The sequence below is a fragment of the Hemitrygon akajei genome, chromosome 7, assembly GCF_048418815.1.
Source record: "Hemitrygon akajei chromosome 7, sHemAka1.3, whole genome shotgun sequence".
In the NCBI taxonomy this organism is placed as follows: domain Eukaryota; kingdom Metazoa; phylum Chordata; class Chondrichthyes; order Myliobatiformes; family Dasyatidae; genus Hemitrygon; species Hemitrygon akajei.
In genome coordinates this window covers 60,363,759-60,380,042 of record NC_133130.1, presented here as the reverse complement: position 1 = coordinate 60,380,042, position 16,284 = coordinate 60,363,759, and the positions used below count along the sequence as shown (strand labels likewise).

Genomic DNA, 16,284 nt, shown 5'->3' with positions numbered 1-16,284 from the left:
AGAGATTTATACAATAACTAAATTCATTTTATGTTCATGTATTAGACAAAACTGCACAAACCCAAATACTTCAATATGATTCTTTTATTTTTGTTGATCTGTAACTATGCTCAATACACAGCAATTCCAACTAAGAAATCAAATAATGTCTTGGATGCTTACCCTATCTAAGTGACCAGTTGCTGTTGCTATTACTTTTCCTTTTCTCCAATCCCAGATGCAGGCTGTATTTTTGGCATCTAGTCCTATGGAAGCCAATCGCTGAGAGAGGGGAAAAAACTCATTATTTTAGCAAATATTACTTCTGAATACTCAAATATTACTTTATTTAAATTTTACAACAGCTAAGTATTTTAAATTTCAAATATTTTTTACCTCCTGAATTGTTAGCTGTTCAAATATCAAGAAGTATCACAAACATTTGCTTTTCTTTAATTATAAACAAAAGTAACCATCATTCAGAAGCTTAATTCTGCTCTCAAATACAGTGGCTTCTTATATACTAATTTTGCTTTTGATCACAATCTGTCAAATTGTAACACATTGAATAAGCAGAGAATATGATTTTGTCCTTGTAGTACCCACTCTCCCTGACCACAATGACAAAGTTTGGAAGTAATTACCATTAAAAGATCCAGATATAAAAGAAGTCACTTGAACCAGATTCAAGAACGCCTATTGTCAAAGATGTATTGCAATATATATTACTAATGACCCAAAAGAGGTGAACAATAAAGGCAGAACAGACATGATGTTTTAACCTCCTTTCATCTTATTTCATCTTCCATTTTGTTCAGTCTTATTATTTTCATTGCATTTTTCACTTTCAACTTTCTTATTACTCTTCCTATATATTATAACAACTTTATTTTACTTCTTTATATCCTACTAGTTCAACAGGATTATAATAACCCTGAGAAAAAGCTCCATGCAGTTTAAAAACCCATACTTCAAATAAAATAGATAATGTTTGAAACTAAAATACAGAATATTATGGGATAATTTCAAAAACATGCAACCAGTAAATTACACTATTACAGAATAGAGTACAGAAAGACAAGAAAAGTAAAGATTGCCAAAATAATTTCCCATCTGGAACATTAGCATGGCCACTGATGATATGAGAGAAACAATTTAGGAGTACCTGCCAAAAGATGCCACTTGCTTAATCCATGATTGGAAAGATCACATCTTGGCAGGTGATGACAAAAATCTCAATAGTTCTCCTCACCCCACCAATACTTAGATAATTCCTCTGCATTTGTGAGCAGCAGATGAATTATTGAGGAAAAATAGCAGTCATTTTCATGATATTGTGCTTTCATTGATGTCAATTGTTACATCATGTCTGTGCTTCAAAACATTTGAGCTGGTTTTTCACAGAGCTCTATGCTCATAACAAAAGGCAATAATACTTTGGTGAGATTGTCCCAAATTGAAGCTACTACCAGAAGTCATATCTTGAGGATGTAACTAAGATTGCAACATCAACCCATGAGAACAGCATGGTTTCTAGCTGCAGATGCAGTGACCCCACCATGTGGACAACTATCAGAGTATTTTAAAATGTCTCCAACTGTCAGAAAACTGTTCAAATAGACTTAAATAGTTGAAAATTAAATTTAAAAAATACTTAAAGTATGCTCAATTAAGACATCTTGGTACTAAAAAGGAATTAAAAACATAAAACAATGACAAAACAAACAAAAACATAGCAATGGTTTTCCATGAATTAAGTCTAATCAAGTCAATTTTTCAACTGATAATTACATACAGATTTCAGGCTGCAAATTAACCAAATATGTGAATACACCAAATTTTAAATAAATACCTGTCCATCAAAATCAAAAGCCAAGCAAGCAATTCCATGCGTATGAATGTCCTTCAGAATAGATACCATCTGTACATTGTATGTATCCCAAATGCAGATATAGGGCTCCTTTCCAACTTGACCTGTTGCAACTAGACTTCTTTCTGGATGTAAAGCAAGGCTAAAAATGAGAGCACAAATTAGTTCTGTATGAAGGCACTTCATGCAAAATATTGTGAACAACTTCAACCTGGCAACTGACTTTGCACTTTTTCTGGGAGTTACTACATACATCATAAGTTTTTTTGTTTTAAAAATACAAAATAGTTAATTGTATAATTTTTCTATTTGCAAGTATAATTTTCATTACTATTAAATACTTCTCCTCATAACATATATTATAGGACATCTATAATTCTTCACTTGGCTTCCAACCACATGTTGTTTAATTAATTTATTTATTTATTCATTCAAAAATGGTGTTTTGCAAATTCTTCAGCTGCCATCTATAGCATTTTCCCCTTCTATTTCAAAGCTATTTGCCTATAAGCCCAAATGATAAACATCAGTAATCAGAATCAGACTTAATATCATTGGTGTTCATCATGAAATTTGCTGTTTTGAGGCAGCAGAACATTGCAATACAATATAAATTACAAAAAGAATATGGATAAAAAGTAAATTAAATTAAATCAGTGTAAAAGAAAAGGAAAGCAAAATACTGAGGTAGTGCTCATGGATTCATTGTCCATTCAGAAATTTGATTTTGAAGGGGAAGAAGTTGTTCCTGAAGCGCTGAGTGTATGTCTTTAGGCTCCTGTATATCCCCCTTGATGGCAGTAATGAGAAGAGGGCACGTCCTGGGTAATCGGAGTTCTTAATGATCAATGTCATCTTTTTGAGGTATCGCCTTTTGAAGATATCTTGAATTCTGGGGAGGCTAGTGCCCATGATTGCGCTGGTTGAGTTTACAACTTCCTGCAGCTTTTTTCAATTCTGTGCAGTGGCCCCTCCATAAGAGACTGTAATCCAACCAGTTAGAATGCTCTCCACGATACAACTGTAGAAATTTTCAAGTGTCTTTGGTGACAAACCAATCTTCCTCAAACTCCTTATGAAATATAACTGCTATCATGCCTTCTTTGTAATTACATCTATTTGTTGGACCCAAGATATATCCTCAGAGATGCTGACACTCAGGAACTTGAAACTGCCCACTCTTTCCACTTCTGATCCTCAATGAGGACTGGTGTGTGTTCCCGCGACTTTCCCTCCTTGAACACCACAATCAATTCCTTGATGTTGAGTGCAAGGTTGTGGCTACAACACCACTCAACTAGATGATCTGTCTCACTCTTGTGTGTTCCTTACTACCATCTGAAATTCTGCCAATAATAGGTGTGTCAATGGCAAATTTCAAAGTTCACAGTTTAAAGCACCATAAACACAGAGATTTGTTTTCTTGTGGGCAGACACAGTAAATCCAAGAAATACAAAAGAATCAATTAAAGACCACACCCAACAGGACAGACCAACAAACTGTGTGAATACAAAAGAAAAATATAATAATAATAATAATAAATAAGCAACAAGAAAGCATGGCCTGAGTGATGGGAGTCTTTCAAAGGTTCATTTAATTATCAAAGTATGCATGTATAATACAACTCTGATATATGTCTACTCCAGATAACCATGGGTATTGCTGAAAGAAAAGATATCACTTCCCCCACCAACCAACACAAAAAAAGAAAAGAAACAAAACTCGCAGACCACAAACCCACCCCTGCCCACGGCAAAAAAAAAGCCACAATAATAATCAACAAACCCCTACACAAAACAATCCCTGACCCCCTCACTCACAGAAAAGAACAGTGACAGTAGCATCCAACCCCCAACTCCACCCTTACATACAAAAAAGTTAACAAATCACCCACCCACCAATCGTCCACAAGAAAGAAAAGACTTAAAAACTGAAGGAAACCATTATAAAGTACACATAATCACATAAATCTCAGAATAAGGGAAACCTTTTTTAGTCTGCATACGAGGAGGGCAGGCGCATGAACTTAGTCCTTCCGTAAAGAGTGACCTGGGTCTGACCGCTAAATCAGCTGCTGACCACATTCATTGGGAGCCGTTACTGACCTGCTCTGCAGGCACTTCGATGTTTCAATTTTCCTTGCTGCTTCAAGATGAGAGTCATTCACAATGATGAATGCTGCTTTCCAGCAACAGCACTCTGCATAGGTGTGCTCAGTGGTGAGGAGGGCTTTACCTATTATGGACTGGGCCATATTCACTACTTTTTGCAGGAATTTCCATTCAAAACCATTGGTGTTTCCATACCAGGCCATGATGCAACCAATCAATATACTCTCCATCACACATCTATAAAAGTTTGACAAAGTTTTCACCGTCGTGCAGAATCTTCGCAAACTTCTAAGGAAGTAGAAGCTGTTGCTTTCTTCTTAGTTGCTGGGCCCAGGACAGATCCTCTGAAATTATAACACCAAGGAATTTAAAATTTCTGATCCTCTCCACCTCTGATCCCCTGATGAGAACTGGCTCAAGGACTACCAATTTCCTCCTCCTGAAGTCAATAATCAGCTCCTTGGTCTTGCAGACGTTGAGTGAGAGGTTGTTGTTGTGCACCATTCAGTCAGATTTTCAATCTATATGCTAATTCTTCACAACTTTTGATTTGGCCAATGGCCATGATGTCATCAGCAAACTTGAATATGACACTGTGCTTAGCTTCACAGAAATAAGTAAAAAGCAAGTAGAGCAAAGGTTAAGTACACAGCCTTGTGCTGCACCTGTGCTGATGGAGATTGTGGAGATGTTGTGGCCATTCTGAGTTAACTGGGTCTGCAGGTGAGGAAATTGATCACCCAGTTGCTCAAGGAGGTATTGAGGTAAGGTCTTTTAAGCTTATTGATTAGTTTTGATGGGATGAAGGTTTTAAATGCCAAGCTGTAGTTGATAAAGAACATCCTGATGCATGCACCTTTGCTGGCCAGATGTTCCAGGGTTCAGAGTAGAGCCAATGAAACAATATTGGCTATGGACCTGCTGCACCAGTAGGCAGAATGGAGCAGATCGAAATCGCTCCTCAGGCAGAGTTGATCTGTTTCATCAACAACCTGTCAAAGCACTTCATCATGAGGTTATCATGCCTTGTGCAGTTGGATCCTGGACTTCCTGTCAGATCACTGGCAGGTGGTAAGAGTGGGCTGCCTCACCTCCACCCCTCTGAATCTCAACACAGGAGCCCCTCAAGGCTGTGGACTAAGTCCCCTCTTTTACTCCCTATATACCCATGACTGTGTTGCCACCCACAGCTCTAATCTGCTAATTAAATTTGCCAACGTTACTACATTGATTGGCCAAATCCCAAACAATAACGAGGTGGCCTTCAGGGAAGAAGTCATTTCTCTGACAGTGGTGGTCAAGAAAACAACCTCTCCCTCAATGTCGCAAAAAACAAAGGAATTGGTTATGGATTACAGGAGGAATGGAGACGGGCTAACACCTATTGACATCAATGGATTTGGGGTTGAGAGGGTAAACAGCTTCAAGTTTCTCAGCATCCACTTCACCAAGGATCTCACATGGTCTGTACATACCAGCTGAGTAGTGAAAAAGGCACACAGTGGCTCTTTCACCTCAGACGGTTGAGGAAGTTTGGTATGGGCCCCCAAATCCTAAGAACTTTCTATAGGGGAACAATTGAGAGCATCCTGACTGGCTGCATCACTGCCTGTTCCGTGAACTGTATCTCCCTTAATCGCAGGATTTTGCAGAGGGTGGTGCAGACAGCCCAGCACATCTGTAGTTGTGAACCTCCCATGATTCAGGACATTTACAAGGCCAGGAATGTAAAGAAGGGCCCACAGGATCATTGGGGACCCAAGTCACCCCAACCACAATCTATTCCAGCTGCTACCATCTGGAAAACAGTACCACAGCATAAAAGCCAAGACCAACAGGCTCTGGGACAGCTTCTTCCATCAGGCCATCAGACTGATTAACTCACACTGATTTGAGTGCACTCTATATTACATTGACTTCTCTATTTATTATAAATTATTATAAATTACTATGATTGCACATTGCACATTTAGACAGAGACATAACCAAGATTTTTACTCCTCATGTATATGAGGGATGTAAGAAATAAAGTCAATTCAATTCAACGTTCTTCTTAGGGACAGTATAACTGAAGCCTGCTTAAAGCAGGTGGGTACTTGCTGAGAAGCGAGAAGTTAAAGATATCGGTGAACACTCCAGCCAGTTGATCAGCACAGGTCTTTAGTACTTGGCCAGGTACCCCATGTAGGCCAAATGCTTTCCATGAAGGATGGCAAAAGCAAGCATAGAATGCATTGAGCTCATCTGAGAGCAAAGCCTAGTTGTCACTTGTGTCACTTGTTAAGAGATAATACCATTCAAGCCCTTCCACTGCTGTTGAGCATCCTTCAGTATTTCTAGTTTGATTCAGAATTGCCATTTCACACATGAAATGGTTTTCCAGAGATTATACCAAGACCTCTTGTATCTTACTTGGTTTCTAGACCTGAATACCACTGACATGGCCTGCAGCAGATTGTAGATCTCATGTTCATCCTGGGCTTCTGGTTGGGGAAAACTGAAGGTTTTGAGGTGACACACTCATCTACCACAGCTTTAATAAAGTACTTGACAACCATAGTGTATTTATTCAGATCCTCAAATGAATCCTTGAATGTGGCCCAGTCTACCAAACTGAAACAACTATAGCCGCTCTTCTGCCTCCTGCAACCACCTCTTTGTTGTCCTTATCTCTGGAACCTTACTCTTTAGCTTTTGCCTGTAAGCTGTTAGGAGAAGGACAGCCAATTGATCATATTTCTCAAAATATGGTCTGAGCATGGAACAGCAAGCATTCCTCATCATAGTATAACAGTGAAGATTGTTGGGACAATTGTAGGTTATATGCCAGTGATAACTGGGCAGGGATTTCTTCAAATAAGCCTGATTGAAGTCCTGACTGTGATCTGAAATGCATCGGGTGGGCTGTTTCTTGTTTGGTGATGTCAGAACATGGAACATAGAAATCTACAGCACATTACAGGCCTTTTGGCCCACAATATTGTGCCAACCAAGTAATTTACTCTAGAAACTGCTTAGAATTACCCTACCACATAGCCCTCTATTTTATTATGCTCCATGTACCTATCTAAGAGTCTTTTAAAAGACCCTATTGTATCCACCTCCATCGCTGGCAGTGCATTCCACACACCCACCACTCTTCGTGTGATAAACTTACCCCTGACATCCCCTCTATACCTACTTCCAAGCACCTGAAAACTGTGCCTTCTCGTGTTAGCCATTTCAGCCCTGGGAAAAAGCCTCTGGCTATCTACACGATCAATGCCTCTCATCATCTTGCACAACTCTATCAGGTCAGCTCTCATCCTCCCTCGCTCCAAGGAGAAAAGGCCAAGTTCACTCCAACTATTCTCATAAGGCACACTCTTCAATACATGCAACATCCTTGTACATCTCCTCTGCACTCTTTCTATACTATCCACATCCTTCCTGTAGTGAGGTGATCAGAAATGAACACAGTGCTCCAAGTGAGGTCTGACCAAGGTCTTGTATAGCTGTAATGTTACCCCACAGCTCTTGAACCTAAACCCATGGTTGATGAATGCCAACACACCATACACCTTCTTAACAACACTGTCAACCTGCACAGCAGTTTTGTGTGTCCTATGGACACAGACCCCAAGATCTCTATATTACTGTATTCTGTCTTCAAATTTCACCTACCAAAATGAACCACTTCACACTTATTTGGGTTCAATTCCATCTGCCACTTCTCAGCCCAGTTCTGCATCCCATCAATGTCACACTGTAACATCTGATAACCTTTCAGACTATCTACAACACCCCCAATCTTTGTGTCATCAGCAAACTTACTAACACACCCTTCTACTTCTATTTACTCCTCATGTATGTGAAGGATGTAAGAAATAAAGTCAATTGAATTCAATTCAAATGCTCATAAATCCTGCCTGTCAGGATCTTCTCCAACAACTTGCCCACTACTGAAGTATGATTCACTGGTCTATAATTTCCTGAGTTATCTCTGCTCCCTTTCTTGAACAAAGGAACAACATTTGCAACCCTTCAGCATTTAATAACTCGAGTGCCTGATTAACACTGACTTTTGACGGCATGTAAAATGTGGTCAACTTCATGGAGAACTCTCTTGGTCGTTAGATGTTCCAGGTCAAGAGAAAAAGAGTACGACAAAACTGCCATATCTGAGCACCACAAAGAGTTTATAGAAGACGCTTGAGTTATGCCTAGCCACACAATCATGCGTATAGGACAGCAGCCTGATGTAGGCATTGCTATAATCCAGGTGATCCAAGGCCAAGCGGAGAGCCAATGAGATTGCGTTTGCTGTAGATATCTTGTGGCGATGGGCAAATTGCAGTGGGTGCACCTCCTTGTTTAGGCAGGAGTTGATTCTAGACATGACCAACCTCTCAAAGCACTTCATCACAGTAGATGTGAGTGCCACTAGGTGATAGTTATTGAGGTAGTCCACACTGCTCTTCTTGAGCACTGGTATGATTGTCACCCTTTTGAAGCATGTGAGAAACTCTGACTGCAGCAATGAGAGATTGAAAATGTCCTTGAACATGGGCACAAGTTTTCAGGGCATGACACTTTGCAAGGGTTCACCCTCTTAAAAGATGTTCTGGCCTCAGATGGGTCACCAGATGCTGCAGGGATTTACACGTGTAGTTTTATTCTCCCTTTCAAAGTGTGCATAAAAGACATTGAATTCATTTGGGGGTGAAGCATCACAGCCATACATGATGTTAGCTCATGATGTTAGGTTTTGCTTTGTAGGATGCAATGGCCTACAAACCCTGAACGAGTTTATGTGCATTTGATTCAGAGTCGAACCTCAATCAGAATTGTTTTCCCACAGTTAATAACTTTCTATTGGTCATACCTAGAATTCTTGTATATTTTTGCCACAGATCCTGCCCTCAATAGAATACTAAACTCCTGGTTAATCTATGACTTTTGGTTTGGGTATGTCCAGTTAGTTCTCAAAAGCACACACGGTCCTGATGAAGTCAGGGACAACTGTGGCATATTCATTCCAAGATTACTTAAAAAAAAACACACTGATGCAAAATATAAAAAATGATGCACACAATGTCAGATAGCATATAGATACAACTGAAGACACTTTTTTACATTATTATCATTTTTATTATTTAAAAAGTACAGAAACTCCAATGTGCATTAAGGTTGTATTACAGAATGTGTCACAAAACCTTTTGCATTGTTAAATTTGCAAATTATCAGCAGTGGGTGAGCTAGAGGAAAAATATTAGTTGCATCATAGCTTCAGCATAGCTATGGAAAGGGATAAATTCAGACGAAATGGTAAAGTGCTTAACTGGGGAAGGGCTAACTTTGAAGGGATAAGGCAGGAACTGGCAAGAGTAAATTGGAAACAGATGTTCAAAGGGGGAAGCACAGAAGTAATGTGGGAGAAGTTTAGGGACCACTTGAGCTGAGTTCAGGATAGGTTTGTCCCACTGATGCAAGGAAAAAATGTTAGGAAAAGGGAACCATGGCTGACGAAACATGTGAGGCAACTCGTCAAGAGGAAAAAGGAAGCATATGTTAGATATAACAAGCAGGAAGTAGGAGGGGCTTATGGGAAATATAGGATAGCCAGGAAGGAGCTAAAGAAAGGACTTAGGAGAGCTCGAAGGGGGCATGAGAGGGCCTTGGCATGTAGGATTAAGGAGAACCCCAAGGCGTTCTATGCATATGTGAAGAATAGGAGGATGACGAGAACAAAGGTGGGACCGCTAAAGGATAAAGAGGGCAACATGCGACTGGAAGTCAAGGAGGTTGGGGAGGTCCTAAATGAATACTTTGCTTCAGTACTCACAAGTGAAAAGGATCTTGATCAGGATGAGTTTGAAGTAAAGCGGGCCTGTGTGCTGGACAATGTGGAGATTAAGGAAGTAGTAGTGCTGGATCTTCTCAAAAATATTAAGATTGATAAATCCCCAGGGCCGAATATGATACACCCCAGGTTGTTGTGGGAATTGAGAGAAGAGATCGCAGGAGCATTAGCTATGATCTTTGAATCCTCTTTGGCTGCAGGGGAAGTGCCGGAGGACTGGAGAATAGCAAATGTAGTTCCCTTGTTTAAAAAAGTTAATAGGGAGAAACCTGTGAACTATAGACCGGTGAGTCTTACGTCAGTGGTATGCAAACTACAGGAAAGGATTCTTAAGGATAGGATCTACGAGCATTTGGAGAAGTATCATCTACTCATGGACAGGCAACATGGCTTTGTGAAGGGAAGATCGTGCACCATGAGCCTGATTGAGTTTTTTGAAGAGGTAACAAAAGAAATTGATGAGGGTAGGGCAGTGGATGTGGTCTACGTGGACTTTAGCAAAGCATTTGACAAGGTCCCTCGTGAGAGACTCATCCAGAAAGTAATGAGGCATGGGATAAGTGGAACCATGGCTGTTTGCATAAAAAATTGGCTTAAAGGAAGAAAGCAGAGGGTAGTTGTGAAGGGAAGTATTCTGCCTGGAGGTCAGTGACTAGTGGAGTGCTGCAGGGATCTGTCCTGGGACCCCTGCTATTTGTGATTTTTATATATGACCTGGATGTAGAGGTGGAAGGATGGGTGAGTAAGTTTGCAGATGACACGAAGATTGAAGGAGTTGTGGATGGAGCTGTAGGTTGTCGAAGGTTACAAGAGGATATAGACAGCCTGCAGAGTTGGGCAGAAAAATGGCAGATGGAGTTCAATCCGGACAAGTGTGAGGTGATGCATTTTGGTAGGACAAACCAGAAGACTGAGTACAGGATTAATGGTCAATTACTTAAGAGCGTGGATGAACAAAGGGATCTTGGGGTTCAAATCCATACATCCCTCAAGGTTGCTGCACAGGTTGATAGGGTAATTAAGAAGCCCTATGGGATGCTAGACTTCATTAACAGGGGGATTGAGTTCAAGAGTAGAGAGGTCATGTTGCAACTCTACAAATCTCTGGTGAGACCGCACTTAGAGTATTGTGTTCAATTCTGGTCACCTCATTATAGGAAGGATGTGGAAGCTATGGAGAGGGTGCAGAGGAGATCTACCAGGATGTTGCCTGAATTGGAAAACAATTGGAGGCAAGGTTAGCAGAGCTGGGACTTTTCTCTTTGGAGCATAGAAGAATGAGAGGGGACTTGATAGAGGTCTACAAGATTATGAGAGGCATAGATAGGGTGGATAGTCAGTACCTGTTTCCCAGGGCACCAATAGCAAACACCAGAGGGCATATGTACAAAATTAAGGGAGCGAAGTTTAGGGGAGACATCAGGGGTAAGTTTTTTTTTTGTTTTTTTTTGTTTTGTTTTTTTACACAGAGGCTTGTGAGTGCCTGGAATGACTTGCCAAGGATGGTGGTGGAGGCTAAAACATTAGGGGTATTTAAGAGCCTCTTGGACAGGCACATGGATGAAAGAAAAATGGAGGCTTATGGGGTAGTGTGGGTTTAGTACATTTTTTTAAGGATTATATGGGTCGGCACAACATGGAGGGCTGAAGGGCCTGTACTGTGCTAGTGTTCTATGGTTCTATGAAACATAGACGAACAGAAACAAGAGTACGAATAAGCCATTTCAATCTTTAAACTGCTCTGCCAGTCAATATAATCATTACTTATCTTCCATCCATCTCACCATATCCCTGCCATCTCTTCATATACCTTAACACCTTGTATCAGCAGCCACTTGATTACCCTTCTCAAATATATTCAGTGATTTTGCCTCAACCACATTCTAATATAAGGGATTACACACATTCTCTTGGAGAAATTGCTCACCTCAGCTCTTAATTTCACTCTGAGAACTGCAACTCTGATTCAATCTGGTTTGTAAACTTTGAATGCAATACCCATTTCTGCTTTTATTATAATTATTTTACTTCATGGTCTTAAAAATAATTTAAAGATTTTAATTTCTGAATGCCAGAGAAAAAAATCATTAACAAACTTAACTTGCTGCTGGCAAAGATCAGAAGTGAGGCTTTCCCAGCGATCAAAACTTGCAGAGATGCTATTGTGCACCACTAGAGGCTCTGCTACATCACAGGATTCCTATGAATGTTTCAAGCCAGCAAGACATGCCCCTTACATTTTTATCAGTTAAGAACCATCTTGCAATTATACAACAGCACAATATCAGGAAGATTCGGCTTATATTTAGATTTATGACATATATCCAGGATGTAATCATATCTGGTTTATCAAATTATCCTGTGAACTTTGGGGATCTGTGGACACGGATCATTATCCCCTATTCCTTTTCGATTGTTCAGATCTTACCACTTGTTCATTCTTGCTTGCCCTCCCATATGTCTTTGTTAATACTTATCCAGACTGAATTCCATGCCATCTAGCCAGTGTATTGATTATGCAGACCAGCTCATTTTCGTAAGTACACACCTTGCACAACTTTCATGGTCCCAAAACACATCCTACACAATCAAGGAAGCTCACCAATGCCTCTATTTTCTTGGAGGCTGAAGAGCACTGGGCTATGCATATCAATACTCACAGCCTTCTACAGATGTGCAGTAGGAGCACCCTAACATGCTGCATCACATGGTATAGAAACTGCGCAGGAGCAGTAGGAAGGTAAGAAGTCAAAACTGCCAAACACATCACTGGCACCTGCCTACATACATCAATGTCACATATACAAAAAGGTACCGGGAAAAGGACAGTAATATCATGAAGGGTCCCACACACACTGCTCAAGGACTGTTTGTTCCACTTCCATCAAGGAGGCAGCTATGTAGCATCCACGCCAGGACCACCAGACACAAAAAGATTTACTTTCCCCAACTAGTAAGGCTGATCAACACGTCCACTTGCTAGCCCATCCCACTACCACAACTTTATCATTTCCTGTCAATCACCTGATGTACACACACTCCTGTGCCTACCATAACTTTACATACATGGAATCAATGTATATATGCTATCTTAAAGAACACATTGTCCTCTAGACTCTCCGTACCAATCCCAAACTTACAATCAAACCCACAGACAAAGGGGTTGCTGTTGTAGTATTCTGGGTGACCTCTACCTTGCTGAGGCCAGGTGGCAACTTTCAGACACTTCCTCTTACTTACCCCTTGAAAAGCACACCACTCCAGACCATCAAACCAATGTCTACCACACCAACACCATCATCAGTGGAGAACTCCCATCCACTGCCACCAAACTCAGCTCCCTTATGCTGCACTGCTTGTTTCCACCCCTTACCCAAGATCCACAAACCTGACTGTCAGGCAGACCTATTGTCTCTGCCTGGCCTTGTCCCACTGAACACATGTTCACATATCTCGACTCCATTCTATCCCCCTTGGTTCAGTCCCTTCCCAACTACATTCACAACACTTCACATGCTCTCAATCTCCTCAACAACTTTTAATTCCATGGTCCTGACCATCTCATTTTCACCATGGACATCCTGTCCTGAACACTTCTCTTTCCCCGTCAAGAAAGCCTTAAAGGTCTCCACTTCTTTCTCAACAAAAAACCCAACCAGTTCCCCTCCACCCTCCGACTGACAGAACTGGTCCTTACCCTCAACAATTTCTCCTTCAGTTCCTCCCACTTTCTCCAAATTCAAGGGGTAGCAACGGGTGCCCACATGGACCTCAGCTATGCCTGCCTTTTCGCTGGCTGCATGGAACAGTCCATGTTCCAAGATTTCCTTGGTAATGCTCCCCAAATATTCCTTTCATTAACAACTGTATTGGTGCTGCTTTATACACCCATGCTGAGCTCATTAATTTCTTCAACTTTGCCTCTAACATCCACCCTGCCCTTAAATTCACTTGGCCCATTTCTGACACCTGTCTCCCCTTTTTTGATCTCTCTGTCTCTATCTCTGGATACAAACTCTCTACCAACATCTTCTATAAACCTACCAATTCCCATGGCTATCTTGGCTATACCCCTTCTGACCCTGTCTACTGTAAAAATGCTATTCCCTTTTCGCAGTTTCTTCACGTCCACATCTGTTCCTAAGATTAGGCTTTGCCTTCCAGGACATTGGTTGATGTATTCCTTCCTCCAAGAACAGGGTTTCCCTTCCTCCACTATTGATGTTGCCTTTACCAGCAACTCCCAGATATCTGTGCTCACTTCATCTTCCCACAGCCTTAGCAAAGATAGAGTTTCTCTTGTCCTCACTTTCCACACCATGAGCCTCCGCATGCAACACATCATTCTCCTCAACAGCTGCCATCTTTACCTCCACTCACTCTTGTGCTTTCCACAGGGATAGTTCCTTGTTTATTTATCCCTTCCCATTAACCTCCCTCCTGGCACACATCCCTGCAAGTGACAAAAATGCTACACCTGCCATTAACCTCCTCCCTCAGCAACATTAAGGGCCCTAAAAGGTTCTTCCAGATGAAGTAACACTTCAGTTGTGAATCTCTTTGGGTTGTCCATTGTATCTGGTGTCCCTGATGCAGGCTCCTCTACATTGGTGAGACCCAACATAAATTGGGGGCAACTTTATCAAGCACTTCCACTCCATGCACTAAAAGTGAAATTTCCTGGTGGCCAATCATTTTAATTCCTATTCTCATTACCTTTTGGACCTGACAGTATGGCTGCCTCTTCTGCTACGATGAGACCACTCTCAGGGGAGAGGAGCAACACCTCATATTCTGTCTAGATAGCCTCTAATCTGATGGCATGAACAGTGATTTCTCCCTCCAGTGTTTTTTACTTCTTCCCTCCCTCTTCTTCTATTCCCTACTCTAGCCTCTTACCTCTTCTTGCCTGCCTATCACCTCCCCTGGTGCCCCTCTTTCTCCCATGGCCCACTCTCCTCTCCAATCAGGTTCCCTTTTCTCTAGCAATTTTACCTTTTCCACCAACTTCACTTCACCTATCACCTCCTAGCTTGTCCTCTTTCCCATTATCCACTTTTTTATTCTGTTGTCCTTCCCTTTTCCAGTCTTAAAGAAGTCTTGGCCCAAAACGGCAACTGTTTATTCATTTCCATAAATACTGTCTGGCCTGCTAACTTCCTTCAGCATTTGATACATGTTGCTCTGGATTTCCAGGATCTGCAGAATCTCTTGTGCTCATACATTTATTTTTTTTTGTTATTGTGTTCTTTATCTTAATGTGCTTTTTATGTGTTGCATAGGATCCAGGATAACAATTATTTTGTTCTCTTTTATACATGTGTACTGGAAATCACTCCCATCCGTCCAACAATCTCTTTGACCCCCAACCATCAGGGAGGATGTACTATATCATTAGGACAAGGACTGTGAAGATGGGAAACAGCTTATTCGTCCATTCCATGAAATTACTGAACACCCTGCCACCACCTAGGTCTCATCATATATGATGCACTAGTTGCATATACAGTTTGCTTTTTGACACTTTTATTTGCTCATCTATTTGTGGTAATATTACCTTATGTGTTGTGAGTTAGTTATATGTACACCTCAGTCCAGAGGAACATTGTCTCATTTGACAATTGGCATGTATACAATTGAATGACAATAAACTTGAACTTGAGATGACATTAAGCAATCTTGATATGTAAGAGAACCACCAAATTAATCTCATTCAAAGAGAGGGAACTTCTTTTTAGATATCACTATTTACTGCAACCATTTTTGTATCATTTATGTTTCTTGTTTGATTTTTACAGATATTTACTTCACCAACTCATCTGCTATATGATACCCTGATAAAATACACAAAGTTCAAATCAAGTTATCATCCTTGATTTAACGAATAATATAGTGCCTTAAATCTTCAGCACACCCCCCCCCCCCCACCACCCAGCCCCAAGGACTGACTAATCTGTGGCAAATGAATCAGTGGGAAAGGTAAAAAGCTCTTTGGCCAGATTGCCTTTGCCAATCAAAATTACAATCCCAGTTCGGCCAAGTTCTGGTAAATAGGACTATAACCTTCAAAACCTTTCCTATCAATGTACCTGTCCAACTACCTGTTAAAAGTTATTATGGTACTTGCCTTAACCACCGCCTCTGGGGCAGCTGCTTCACACAGATACTATCCTTTGGGTTTTAAAAAATTTTCAAGTTCTCATTAAATCTTAAGCACAAAAGATTCTGCAGATGCTGGCAATTCGGAGCAACACACATAAAATGGTGGACGAACTCAACAGGTCAGGCAAGATCTATGGGGAGCTGTTAATCTCTTCAACAACTTTCAGTTCCTGGCCATGACTGCCTCATTTTAACTATGGATATCAAGTCCCTAATCACTTCTACTCCCAATTAAGAAGGTCTTAAAACTCTACGCTTTACTTTAAATGACAGACCTAACTATAACCAAGAGAAATTCAGAAGATGTTGGAAATCCAAT

The 16,284-nt window shown here is 40.8% G+C and overlaps 1 protein-coding gene across 2 annotated transcripts in view; it reads right to left on the bottom strand.

Annotated features, from left to right (window-relative positions):
• Window positions 1-16,284, bottom strand: part of LOC140730489 (echinoderm microtubule-associated protein-like 6) — a 343,576-nt gene that overhangs the window by 271,710 nt on the left and 55,582 nt on the right. For both annotated transcript variants that reach the window (XM_073050994.1, XM_073050996.1), the window contains exons 2-3: window positions 1,832-1,991; window positions 163-261 (exon numbers count right to left, since the gene is read on the bottom strand). In XM_073050994.1, coding sequence (XP_072907095.1) covers window positions 163-261; window positions 1,832-1,991 — 259 coding nt within the window. The remainder of the gene's footprint in view (window positions 1-162; window positions 262-1,831; window positions 1,992-16,284) is intronic.